Below are 13,239 nucleotides of genomic sequence, written 5' to 3'. Positions count from 1 at the left end.
CAGTCTTGCCAGGCAAATGGCCATGTTGCAAGATGGGATCAAGTTGGCAAATGTCGGCTGATGAGTTTGAGCCCAGGCTTGATTGGCAACGGGAGGGCAGGCTGTCCGGGGCACCCTGGAACCCTTGCGCACTGTGATGAAGCATCACTTCACCAACACTCTGGCCCTTACTTCCCTTACTGTATAGGCCTATTTTGGTGTGAAGAAGAGAAAGCGACCCATTACTCACCGCGGAGCCTTTCCTTTCGGGTGGCTCCAGTGGTCCTTTTCGGCGGTCAACATGCCCATGTGTGTTTGTGCAGCTTCGTGTTTGTGTGTGTATTGTCTTTGCGATGGGCGTGATGTGGTGTGGCGGCAGCTTGTCGCGCTATGGGGGATCTGCATGGCACATGAAACGGCTGCATCAACGATGACGGCTGACGCGGGAGCCCTTGGCGTGCGGGTACGGTGATTGTTGCATGTGTCTGTGGGTGGATGCATGTATGTACAGTGTGCTTATGTACACAGTCGGTGAAGGAAGCCAGGAAGAAGAGTCTTCACAGCGGACGGCGGGCGGGCCAGTCAGGCCGCCAGAAGGATGCAAGCTGCAAGCATCCAGGGCGGCCGGGCTGGTGAACGACGATGGATGGATGGATGGGCCGTGGTGGATATTGCGGCACCCGCGTCAATGGACGAGGGCCCCTGCAAGCCGCCGTCTCTGGGGGCGTCATGTCTCTCGCAGCAGTCTGCAGGCTGCTAGCATGGCCAAGTTTTGTTTTCCATGCAGTCGGGGCGTCAGCGCCCCCCCATGGCATGCACGTCAGTATACTTGCTGACTGCAACTGCAGTGCGGCGATGGAAGAAGCTGGCCGCGGCCTGGTCCTGGTCCCCACGCATCCTGCATCCTGCCATCCATCCACATCCATGCCCAGCGCCGCCACTGCTGGAGCTGCTCCCGCCGGTGCTCGTCCAGCTCGCCCGCCGTAGCGCGTTCCTCGATCCCGCTCGATCGCCTGGCGGACATCCCCCAGACCGTCTGCGTCGGTCGCCTGGCAGGGATCGCTCCAAGCCACCTCTCGAACGAGTGAGCGGATACGAAAGCGGATAGGCCTGCCGCTGCCTCGTCTCCGCCGCACCACACCTCGTCATCTCGCCCGCCCGCCTATCCGCCCTCGAGCGTGTGTCGAGCGTGAGCGCAAGCGTGTACGTGAGCGTGAGCCCCGAGCGAGGGTGAAAAAGCAGCCATCCAAGCCTCGACGTGCAGCCCGCTGACACGGCGTGACGGAACCGCTGCTGCGCCCCCAGTCGCAGCCCGCCCGTAGCACGCTGACTCTGCCTCCTCAGCCCACTCGACCACCGACGGCCTTGCCGCGACACGACGCCCAGAAACCGCGTCCCTACGACTGCACAACTGCACCACCCGCCCTCCGACCACCCTGCTCTGCCCCGTTGCTGCACATCGCACAGAGAGGGCCCGCACTTGAGCGACCCTCTCTCGCCCGAGCAGCAATCCTCGCCCGGGCTCTCTGCTGCTAACCTGCCAGCACGCCGACGCCCGGTGCTGAGCAGTCCAATCCACCACCACCCCCCCAGAGATATGTCAAGCGCAGCAGACGGGCGACGATTCCGCGAAGGCATAGGCACCAGCCGCTCCTGGTGAAGCTGTGCTGTGGGGTTGTCACCACATAGTTGGCTTCCAAACCATTGTCCCAAGCTGACCACCGGTACACACCCTCTGGCTCGCTGCCAGTCTCGGTCTCGGGCGCGACACGCCCCATTCACCCACGCACGTACGCACACACACACACATATACACACACATACACACACACGACCAGATTCCCTCCAACGGCTCCCCCACCATGACCATGGTCCGGCCATACCCCCCGCAGCCGCCGTCGCAGCTTCCTTCTACCCCAGGCTACAGCAACATGGCACCTGCCCCGTCACACGCCTCATACCTCCGCAATGGCCCTACCCCCGACGGCCGCAGCCTCGCCCAACACTCTATCCCCCAACAATACGCCCATCCGCTATCCAGACACAGCGCATACGGTTCGCCGCCCTCCGACACGGGCCGCACTCCAAAGCCCGCAGAGCACATGCTGCGCCGCAAGACGCCAAATGGTATTCTGGCCGCCGCATACGATGGCACATCTGTCGAGACCAACGGAGAGCCCCATGCGACAAAACACATTCTGCTTCCCGTGACCGCCGAATCCGGCATGCCCTATCGCATTAACAAAGACCTGCCTCTCCGCTCGCCGGCTCTTCATCGTGGCCACGCCCAGAATCAGAGAGATGGGCTGGAATGGAGTGCCAGTCGTTACTTTGAGACGGGATCTGGCCTCTCCGCCCAACACTTGCCACAGATTGATTCGATGCTTAGCCAAATACCCCCATTGCAACCCCTTGAGCCCTACCAGATGTACGGCAATCCTTTCTGCGGCCCCATGGGGCCTCCATTTCAAACACCCCTGAATCCCACCGTCTCCAACGATCAAGGGCCATATGGCCCGTATTGGCACGATGGCACCTACATTCCCTATCGGCCTGCTGCCATGCGCGATCCTCGGTTTTTGCATCATCCTAATCATAACTGGAGTCATTCACATAGCAACCCCTTTGCAGGTCACCCCTACAGTAATGTCATGCCCAATCTTTCACATCATCAGCCGAATCCTGTTCAATTAGACTATGCACAAGGCGCCTACGGCCGCGCCCCAAGGCCGCAACTGGAGTTTTCGCCATATGCGCAGCCCCATGCAAACGTTGCATTGGATTATCAAAATCAGCTTCTCCCTCCGCCCCCTACTCAACGTCCTCAAGACTTTTTGCATTCCGGTCAAACAACACCTATCGCTGAGCACATGCCCAGCATTCCGCTCGATGACTTTAGTACACTACCCCCGAGCGAACAGCCAAGGGAAAAGGTGTTTGCATGGGCCCATGCTGTCTACGTAGACATGCTTAGACATTTACAAGCAACGCGGAAAACTAATTCACATCCTCATGGCCGCACACACCAACGGCCTCACATTTACCCCAAACCGCCGCGACAACCCGGAGGCAGCGTTTCTGGTCCTTCGGTCAGCAGCATGCCGTCTCTGGAACGTCGTGTATCGTGTCCAGTTCCCAACCACTATGCGTCACCTCAACCTGGATCAGAATTTGTGCACAAGAGACCTCAAATGCCGCATTCACGTTCGTTATCAGCATGGTCAGTTGGAGGTCCTGGCCCGAATAGCCAGCCGTGGCAAGGAGGTATGCCACTACAGCATCCCATGCAGCCTCACACTGCAGCCATCGAACCACCACGGACCTTGCGCCGAATGTCTGGATCAGTTGCCGGCGTTCACCAGAGCCTCCAACACGGTGTCCCTCCAAGCGTGACTACTGCTTCTGCCCTAGAGGCCATCACCAAACATTGCGAAGAAAGCAAATGGACTTGGATAGACGGCATCCTTTTAGGTGGTTGTCTGGCTTACGCGCTGGGTGACTACCAAAAGGCTCAAGACTGGTACAAACATATCCTGACCCTCGACAAAGAGTAAGCACACCCCTGTTCTCGGTATAGGTTTAGTACTAACCCAAATTGAAGCCATGTTGAAGCCATTTCGAATCTGGCGGCTACTATGCTTGCTCTTCAGCAAAAGCGTGAAGCCGAGAGCCACTGGAGGCGCGCTGTCAAACTACGTCCAAGCTATTTCGAGGCTGTCGAGCATCTCATTGGTCTACTCTGTAGTGACCACAAAGGACGAGAGGCGGTTCAGGTTATCGAAGATGTTGAACGTCAGCTGAGATTCGTCAAGCGAGGAGATGCCCTGCGAAGTCTTGAAGCGCAAAGCGAACGTTCAGCCTCTACATACAGCGAGTCGAGCCTCTCTGAAGCATCCGATCGCCCCATTTTCGAGTTCGAAGGCGAAGAATCATCGGTTTTCAAGGAGCTAGACGAGCTTCCTGGCTCGGATCAGCCAGGCTTCGGCTCGAGCGGATATGCCATTGCAGGCTGCGATAACGGTCGCATTCTTGCATTGGTACACGCCAAAGGCAATATGCTCTACGCACTTGGCGATAATGCCGCCGCCGCCAGAGCCTTCGAAGATGCAGTTCTTATTGGGACTGGACCACACACCAACGGCATTGATGGTCTCATCAAGCGTATTCTTGCCGTTGTTGGATACGATGTTGCAGAGCGCTCACCAGGTGGACGCCGTGTGCCACCCTCGTCCGATCCAATCCTGCTCCCGCCGGATGCAGCGACTAGGACAGCTCAGCTTTGCTTCCCACCTCATGGCCAGCTCCCTGGTCTGAAACATGTTTCCAGCGAAGGTCTCTCGAGGAAAGCAGCTATATCGACGATGAGTAACTCCTTACTCTCATTGGCAAAGATTTTCCAAGACGGCATGGCTACCAACTCGCCAAAGACGCCGACGTATCAGAGTACCTACGGTGTCCGAGAGATTCTGGCTCTTTATTACTTATCATTATCCCTTCAGCCCAGTCCATCAACAGCCAACAACGTCGGTATTTTACTTGCCAGCGTGCAACAGTCTGCCCCTGCAAAACCGAGTCCTGTATCGCACGCTTTTGCTCAGCCTCAGATACCTGGCTTAATCCCAGGCAGTGGCGTTGCTCTCGCCCTTGCATACTACTCCTACGGACTCCAGTTGGATTCATCCCACGCTCACCTGTACACGAACCTCGGAAGTCTCTTGAAAGACATTGGACAACTGGATTATGCTATCAACATGTACGAAAAGGCCGTCCAATGCGATCAAGGATTCGACATTGCTCTCGCAAACCTTGCCAATGCCGTCAAAGACAAAGGCCGCATCGCCGATGCCATCTTCTACTATCGCAAGGCTGTCAAGTCGAGCCCTGACTTTGCGGAAGCTGTTTGTGGGCTTGCTAATGCTCTCAATTCAGTTTGCAACTGGGCTGGGAGAGGTGGAATAGCCGACGATCACGGCTCCAGAGACCGATGGCACGTCAACGAGAATGGCATGCTTTTGGACGCCGCTCTACCAGGTGCTTCGAGTTCCGGATGGATCCACAAGGTTGTCAAGTTGGTTGAGAAGCAGCTTGCTGATGGCGAGGACTGGGGCAGAGGTGTCATGGATGATTACTTCATCCAGGATATCATGCGTCCCTTTATTCTCACTGGCACTAATGCACAAGATACCAAAGAGAAAGAGGATAGCATGAGAAAAGTATTGACCAAATGGAAGGGCCAGAAGTGGGAAGGCGCCCGCATCGTACGTCTTGTTGAGCGTGCTATCAGATGGATGACTTGGCAGTGGTATCAGGATCGACATGTGACTGGACAGCAGCGACCGTCATCCTCATACAGAAGGCCCCAGCTCCCAGCGGGCTTGACGATACCTGCAGCTCCAACTGTACTACCTTTTCACACCTTCACATGTCCCATGTCAGCCAAGCAAATTCGCCTGATATCACAACGGAACGGCCTGCGAATCTCATGTTCGACGTTGAGGGTTCCCTGGCTCCCACCGACTGTTTATCAACCACCAGCTCCACCGAGGCCATATCTGAAAGTCGGCTACGTATCTTCAGACTTCAACAACCATCCACTAGCTCATCTGATGCAGTCTGTGTTTGGATTGCACGACCCGAGCCGTGTAAAAGCGTATTGTTATGCGACCACTGCGAGTGACGGATCCGAACACCGCAAGCAGATCGAGAAGGAATCTCCAGTCTTCTACGACGCCAGCAGTTGGTCTGCGGAGCGACTGGTCCACCAGATCACCAGTGACGGCATACATGTCCTTGTGAACCTCAACGGATACACCAGGGGAGCAAGGAACGAAGTATTCGCTGCCCGTCCTGCTCCCATCCAAATGGCCTTTATGGGTTTTGCGGGTACCCTCGGCGCCGAATGGTGCGACTACCTGCTTGCTGATGATACTGCTGTGCCCCCGGACACTCTCCGTCAATGGCGCCGTAACATCGACCTTGAAGATGCATTGGTGGACGACAACAGCGGCGGCACAGACGACAAGTGGATATACGGAGAAAACATCATCTTCTGCAGGGATACATTCTTCTGCTGTGACCACAGACAGAGTGCTCCAGACTCGCAAGGTCGACAGCCAAACTGGGAAGAAGAGCAACAACGAAGATGGGCGATGCGCAAAGAAATATTTCCCAACCTTTCCGACAACGCCATCATTCTTGCGAATTTTAACCAGTTGTACAAGGTAAGTTGATCGTGACTTCAGCTATCGTGCATTGACTAATCATTGTACCAGATCGAACCCACAACGTTCCGCACTTGGTTGCGCATTCTTGAGAAGATTCCCAACGCCGTTCTCTGGCTGTTACGATTCCCCGACCTTGGCGAGACGAACCTCAAGCAAACAGCTCTCATGTGGGCAGGTGCAGAAGTCGCCAGTCGCATCATGTTTACCGACGTTGCTCAAAAGCATCAGCACATTTCTCGGGCACGTGTCTGTGATCTGTTCCTAGATACGCCCGAGTGCAACGCGCATACGACGGCTGCGGATGTGCTTTGGTCTGGTACGCCGTTGCTAACGCTACCACGATACAAGTACAAGATGTGCTCTCGAATGGCAGCGTCCATTCTCAAGGGCGCATTGCCCAAGACGCCCGCGGGTGCACAAGCTGCGAAAGAGCTTATCGCATCCAGCGACGAAGAATACGAGGACATGGCTGTCCGCTTAACACGCGATTACAAGTACGAGGGTCACCGACCCACTGGACGACTCAGTGAATTACGACATATGCTCTACGAGTCACGGTGGACAAGCCCTCTTTTTGACACCAAAAGATGGGTTCGGGATTTAGAAGATGCATACGAAAGAGCATGGAAAAAATGGGAAAAGGGTGAAGGCGGTGACATATGGCTGAAGCATTGATAGCTCTCTTAAGCATAGCGGTTGCATTCTCATTTGCTAGAAGCACGCTTGAGGCTAGACCAGGCATGCATGTGTTTTGAGCTTAGATTCTTGGTTTGGATTCTGCGAATTTTGCGAACTACGCACTGGGATTTTGTAAGCAGTTGGTTACTGCGGTTATATTCTGTTGTTCCTATACCCCCACATTGATTTGTATTGGATATGTTTCTTGGTTATGTAGGGGGTGTTTGCGTGCCCTCCGGTAGCTTCATGTTAATGGGCATTCAAGTCGGCATTATCTTCGTTAGCCATTTTTGGATAATAGGACTTTTGACTCGCGTTCGGCCACATGTTGTGTCTGTTTTCAGAGCGAGTAGGCAATTCTTTTGGTGGACTTCAAAAGTGACAAGCATTCAGGAGGGAAGCCCGATCTCTGTTGTAATCGCGCTAGCAAAGCTTAGCGCGATCGCAACTCTATTCATATTGCCCTCTCCGCTCGCCAGCGGGATGGATAGTTGGTATCATTAACCCTTCTTATTTGTACCCTCTGAAAGCGCATTGTTATTCTATCCTGCTCAAGACGCACCATGGCTCCGCGCAAGAAAGCCGCAGCAACAGTAGCCAGTCCTAACAAAGCTGCAAAGTCTGCCAAGGCAATCATCACATCCCCTTTAACACCACCTGCCGTTGCACTACCGCCATCGCGTATCCACAGCACATCGTACCACTACCCGCTCATCTTGGGCAATCGGTCGGCATGCGACGCGTTACTATCCTGGTTCAATGGCGTCGCAGAGACGCGTAGTATGCCGTGGAGAAAAGCGTGGATCAACCCCGCCGATTTTGAAGGCCGGGAAGAAGAGCTTAAGAGCGTTCTATCGAAAAGAGCCTACGAGGTTTGGGTGTCTGAAGTCAGTAAGTATGCGCTGTGGTTTTCTGTAAATGCTGCGCGACGCGATGCTGAATCGCGTAACGCGCCAAAACGCGTCATCACGTGCTCATGGGCTTAGCCACTTTCATGTGTCGCCCATGCTAACAAGCATTAGTGTTGCAACAGACACGTGTGTCGACTGTCATTCCATATTTCAACAACTGGATAGCAAAATGGCCCACAGTGGAAGACCTTGCTGCTGCAAATCATGACGATGTGCTCTCCGTCTGGAAAGGCTTGGGATACTACTCCCGTGCAACTCGGCTTCACGAGGGCGCTAAGCAGATGACGTCTGCACCTAGTGCTTCGGGCGTAATTCCCAGTGGGGCGGCTGAACTTCAACAAGTACCAGGTATCGGGAGATATACTGCAGGTGCAGTATCCAGTATCGCATTCGGCGAGCCCGAGCCAGTGCTCGATGGAAACGTTGCAAGAGTGTTAAGCCGGCAGCTAGGCCTGTACATGGACGCAAAAGACAAAAAGACGACAGACATCATGTGGGACATGGCGGACCAGTTGATTAAATTTGCGTCCAACTACCCAGAACAGCGGAAAAGCGCGGTACCGGGATTATGGAACCAGGCGCTGATGGAACTCGGATCTACCGTCTGTACTCCACGACCACGGTGTGACGAATGTCCCATACAAGCCACGTGCAGAACATACAGCGAAGGGAAAGCGTTGTCTGAGAAGCGCCAAGCATCTACTGCCATCCCGGACATTGAAGATGCATGCATGCTGTGTGCGCCACTAGATACCGAAGATTTGGTTACTATTGCCGAGGACGAAGCAACAGACGACGCACAAAGAGCTACCAAGAAGAGAAAAGCTGCTGTGAAGCAGACCAACACCCTCTCGAATTACTTTACTGTCAGCACATCGAAAACCAATGCTGATACCGAAACTGATCAAGAGAGCGCCGACGACACCCCAGTGGAAGAGTCGAAGAAGCGAAAACTGCCCCCACCGGCTTCAGATATAAAGCCTATTTTGAGCTATTGCTCCTTGTTTCCTATGAAGGTCGCAAAGAAGAAGGCTGCGGAGGAAGAGTGTGTCGTGTGTATGATTGAGCTTTGCTTTCCAGATGGTGGAAGCAAGTGGCTAATCGAACAAAGACCCAGCAAAGGTTTGATATCTTGTATTTCAAGTAGTCACTGTGCTAACAAGTGGCGATAGGGCTTTTGGCATCCTTGTGGTACGTAAACCATGTCCAGGCTACTCGGAGGTGTGCTACTAGACCTAGGCTGCTATCTCCTAGACACCTCGGTACACCTATCCGCGCGGTACCCGTCGTGATAGGCCATCTGTCTTAGCTTTTTGTCTTTATCTTTTTCTCGGGCGTGTACTGATTGTGGCACAGGCAGTTCCCACAAGTCTCACTAACGGCATCACAAAAGACGCCGCAGCAACGCAAGGCTCTTGCCCAGAAACACGTTGCTGACCTCGCTGCAGGCAAGGTTGATATGAGTCAAGCGCGTTATGTGGCGTCTTTGTCGCCATTGGTCCATGTCTTCACTCATTTAAAGCTCACCATGCACGCCTATCAGTTCAGGATCGACGCTGATAACGCCAAAAGTTTCGAGCCGGTATGCAAGGGCCCGCCGGCCCGCAAGTGGGTGGACGGTGCATCCATGGACGACGAGACGTTGTCGACCGGAATGCGCAGATGCTGGGACCTTCTCGCCAGCGAGAAATAAAATGGGTTCGACATGGTACAGTTTCGTTCAAAAGGGTTCCCGGAGGGCCGTTCCCGCGTACCCCACGCGTCGTTATCTCTCGCCAAGCGTTTGCCGTGTGGACTTCCGCCCTTTGCCTTCTTGGCTGTCTCCACTCGCTCTGGGGAAGTGGAACGATAACGTATGGCGGAAGCCCCGACTATACCAGGCAAGGAGAATACTTCCTTTTTGTACGCTGGCTCGCCTTGGTAACAACCTTGCGTTGGATCCATGGTAGTTGTCCGTATCAGTGGCGCCCCCCCCTTTCCTCCGGTCGAATCAAAAAGACATGTTTAGTTTGGGTAATCAGCGAGATATATTGCATGTGATGGATCTTTTACTTTAGATATAAGCAAACGTTATTTTCCCCCGGTGTCGACTTAGCAACCCGCAGGCCCGTTTCTTAGTTTGAAGCTATTCAGCGTGCGCGCGCGCAAAACCCGCCTACGCTAGCAATATCTGTAGTAGTTTGCTAGTTAGTAGGTAGTAGTAGACATGGCTACACCACCTGCCCCTACTCCTGTACTGGAGTGGCCGGACTACAACACCACGCCGACTGGAGGTGACCCACTGACTACCGATCTCAACGCTCCGTATGACAAAGGCGACCTATGCTGGATGCTAGTCAGCACAGTACTGTGCTGGTAAGTCATCTACTATTTTCCATTCCAGCGGCCCCCCCCCCCCTTTCCCCCTAAACAAACCAAGACAACATACCGTAAACTAACGCTTGCAAAAAACTCTACCAGGCAAATCACCCCAGCAATCGGCTTCCTGTACGCGGGCATGCACCGCCGCAAAGCCGCCATGACGATGATTTTCCAGTCCCTCTTCTGCGCCTGCGCAGCCGGAATCCAGTTCTGGGTCTATGGCTACTCGCTGTACCAATCGCACACTTCGGGTCCGTTTATCGGCGACCTGTCCAAAGCAGGCCTGCATACTGTGCTCGGGTACCCCTCGCTGGCCAATGCCGACATCCCGGATATCCTGTATGCGTGCTTTGGGTTCACGTTTGTTACGGCTACGGCGATGATTCTGGCGGGAGCGATGCTGGAGCGCGGCCGCTTGGGGCCGTCGATGATCTTCTTGCTGTGCTGGACGACGTTTGTCTACTATATCCTTGCGTATGCAGAGTGGAATCCTAGTGGCTGGTTGTATCAGCTGGGTGTGCTGGATTTTGCGGGTTCGGGTCCTGTCCATATTGCGTCGGGTTTTGCTGCGCTCGCGTGGGCCATTATGCTGGGCCCGCGTGTGGATCCCCATAAGGAGTCGCTGCACGCGCGCATGCCACATTTCAGGCCGCATAGCCCGTTTTTGATTGGGCTGGGCACGGTTTTTATTTGGTTTGGGTGGTTTGCGTTTAATGGTGAGTGAGTGAGGGGGTTGGGGGGGATATACAGGTCTTTTTTTTTTGGCGTGGAATGATCATATGCTAATAAGTGTTGCAAGGTGCTTCGACGGCAAATCTGTCTATCCGATCCATCTACATTGTCTGCAACACCAATCTCGCTGCTTCTGGCGGCGGCCTCGCCTGGGTCGCACTGGAATACCTTTTCACGCGTAAATTCTCCATCATTGGATTCTGCTCCGGCATCATCGCGGGTCTCGTCGGCATCACACCAGCCTGCGGTTTCGTTCCTATTGAAACCGCCGCGTTAGTCGGTGCACTCACATCTTGCTCCTCCTTCTTCACAGTCAAGTACAAGCATCTTCTCCGCGTAGACGAGGGTCTCGATATCTTCGCTATCCACGGTATGGGCGGCTTCGTCGGTGACATCCTTACCGGCTTCTTCGCCTCGAAATCCGTGCCTGCGCTCGATGGCGTAAGCAACGCCTACGAAGGCGGCTGGTGGAACCAAAACTGGAAGCAAATGGGATACCAGCTCGCTGCCGCAACTACCTGCGCAGCATGGTCTTTTGTCATTTCCATCATTTTGCTCTTCATTATCAATAAGATTCCTCGGTGCCACATCAGGGCTACCGAGGAAGAGGAGCTGCGAGGTCTTGATTACAAGTATTTTAGCGATGTGGAGGAGGATTTAGTGGTGCTGAATGGGTATGGTGCTGCGAGGTTGGGGACGTCGACTTTGGGCATGGTGAGTGGCTCAGGGAGTCATCAGGATGTTCCTGTTGATGCTGGGAAGCTGGATTGAAGAGTAGATAAGACCATATTTAATTCATGCTACAGAAACCTAGGACCGTTGAATCACTCCCGCAAGACTACAATTACATGCCATAAAGTCGCCCAGATCCTTTTCCGGATCAGAAGAGTTGTCTCAGGAGTGGAGTGTGGTATAATGTTGTATAGAGTAGATGAGACTGTGTGGTGCAATGTTGTAAAAGGCAGATAGTGTCGTGTGGTGCAATGTTGTAAAAAGCAAATGGGAGTGTGTGAAGTAATGGTGAACAAAGAAGATGAGGGTGTGAGGCCTATGAGCAGCTCACTTCTGTCCAGAAGACTCTCCGGGCTTGAGGTTCTCTGAGCCCTGCGGAGGTCTTACAGAAAGTGTTGTAGTACCCTGCTCCAACAATTTGTTGTATGAGGTTACTTCGCCAACATAGTTGAACGCAGTGTTGTTGCGGTTCAACTGGGTCCAAACCGTGATGGGGATAGAGAAGAGAAGAACTGTAGACGAAGCATCCCAGACGCCTTCCAGCTTGATTTCCATGTTCATGATTGAATATGGCAACTGTTCGTTGAGCCATTTCTTCAACCCTTCAACGCTCCCCTTGTCAAGAGGTCCCTCGAGATGCGCCGTAAGTAGGATACGCGGGCTATCTGGCTTGAGAGGTGGAACCACGGCCGCCTTACCCCTGCTCCCCCCTAAGATTATCGACGGTTTGCCATCTCGGTAACTGTGGAATGGAATGTATTTGAGTTTCAGGGCTCTACGGTCCGTCATGAGCGATTGGTAAAGGGTTGACACCGTGAACTGCTGAGAAGACATAAGGTGGAGTTGATGACACAGGGCCGCTGTGAAGCACGTCTTGGCGTCTGCACTGGCCGTTTCTGTGGCAGCGGCCAATAGCTCTGCATCTAAATTCATGCCTTCGGCGGCATAGCAGCAGTCCAGGATGTGAAGGACATCGCACTGTTCCGTACCGAGGAGTGAAGTCGCCATTTTCCAATCCAACTCTCTAGTTTTGAATCTTCCATCATGACGCAATGCACCACTGAGAACTGTATTAGTAAACTGTAAACAAAAATGACCAAAAGCACACAAGTGATCAACTTACCCGAGCTTTAGAACGTACTCTGGTCCTCGAACCGAGCTGGATGTGTACACAGGGAGAGCCTTTCCATGGCCAGCAAATACAACGACCACAAGGCAGTTTTTCTTTGCAAAGCCCTTTGCTACCAGATCACTGAGAACTCCCCATATAACCCCAATTGGGTTTTCGTAGTCCTTGAGCAAGAGCCGTATGATGTTGTGGAAGCCGTAGAAATTTTTGAAGACCTCAGCTAGTTGTTTCTCAAGATCTTCGCAGCCAATATCATCGTTCTTGAAATGGATCAATACTGCAGTCATCGTCTTGTAATCTTGCCTAGCATTTTTGCCTGTTCCTGATTGAATGGCAGCCGAAAGCTCAGTCGAAATCTGTGCTTTCGACATATGAGACACAGTCTGACTTGCACGCGGGGGTTGGGGGCCGGACATCTTGTGGTTGCGGTTGTGGTGGGCGGTGGTTCTGTATGTATGTAAGCTGACGAGCGGTCCTAGCAATGACACTACTT

General features: G+C 53.6%; 4 protein-coding genes across 4 annotated transcripts; 2 read left to right on the top strand and 2 right to left on the bottom strand.

Moving 5' to 3' along the window:
- Nucleotides 1-774: 774 nt before the first annotated feature.
- Nucleotides 775-1,617, bottom strand: PSV08DRAFT_252770 (uncharacterized protein; the record flags this gene model as incomplete). Its single annotated transcript, XM_066092463.1, has 1 exon — nt 775-1,617. One exon carries the CDS (start codon nt 1,615-1,617, stop codon nt 775-777), a length of 843 nt encoding a protein of 280 aa, XP_065947938.1.
- Nucleotides 1,618-1,841: 224 nt separating this feature from the next.
- PSV08DRAFT_366839 (glycosyltransferase) lies at nt 1,842-7,234 on the top strand (the record flags this gene model as incomplete). Its single annotated transcript, XM_066093115.1, has 3 exons — nt 1,842-3,529; nt 3,581-6,200; nt 6,252-7,234. 3 exons carry the CDS (start codon nt 1,842-1,844, stop codon nt 6,876-6,878), a joined length of 4,935 nt encoding a protein of 1,644 aa, XP_065947937.1. The 3' UTR covers nt 6,879-7,234.
- A 136-nt stretch (nt 7,235-7,370) lies between these two features.
- On the top strand, nt 7,371-11,694 carry PSV08DRAFT_413236 (ammonium transporter). The gene is made up of 7 exons (XM_066093951.1): nt 7,371-7,772; nt 7,904-8,954; nt 9,149-9,436; nt 9,801-9,805; nt 9,991-10,147; nt 10,253-10,869; nt 10,953-11,694. Exons 1-7 carry the CDS (start codon nt 7,445-7,447, stop codon nt 11,654-11,656), a joined length of 3,150 nt encoding a protein of 1,049 aa, XP_065947936.1. The 5' UTR covers nt 7,371-7,444; the 3' UTR covers nt 11,657-11,694.
- A 250-nt stretch (nt 11,695-11,944) lies between these two features.
- PSV08DRAFT_191433 (uncharacterized protein) lies at nt 11,945-13,162 on the bottom strand (the record flags this gene model as incomplete). Its single annotated transcript, XM_014217704.1, has 2 exons — nt 11,945-12,677; nt 12,741-13,162. The coding sequence occupies 2 exons, from the start codon at nt 13,160-13,162 to the stop codon at nt 11,945-11,947; spliced, it is 1,155 nt and encodes a 384-aa protein (XP_014073179.1).
- Nucleotides 13,163-13,239: the final 77 nt, after the last annotated feature.

This window comes from Bipolaris maydis (assembly GCF_028858645.1).
Source record: "Bipolaris maydis strain C4 unplaced genomic scaffold PSV08scaffold_19, whole genome shotgun sequence".
In the NCBI taxonomy this organism is placed as follows: Eukaryota; Fungi; Ascomycota; class Dothideomycetes; order Pleosporales; family Pleosporaceae; genus Bipolaris; species Bipolaris maydis.
This window is presented reverse-complemented; position numbering and strand designations above follow the sequence as displayed.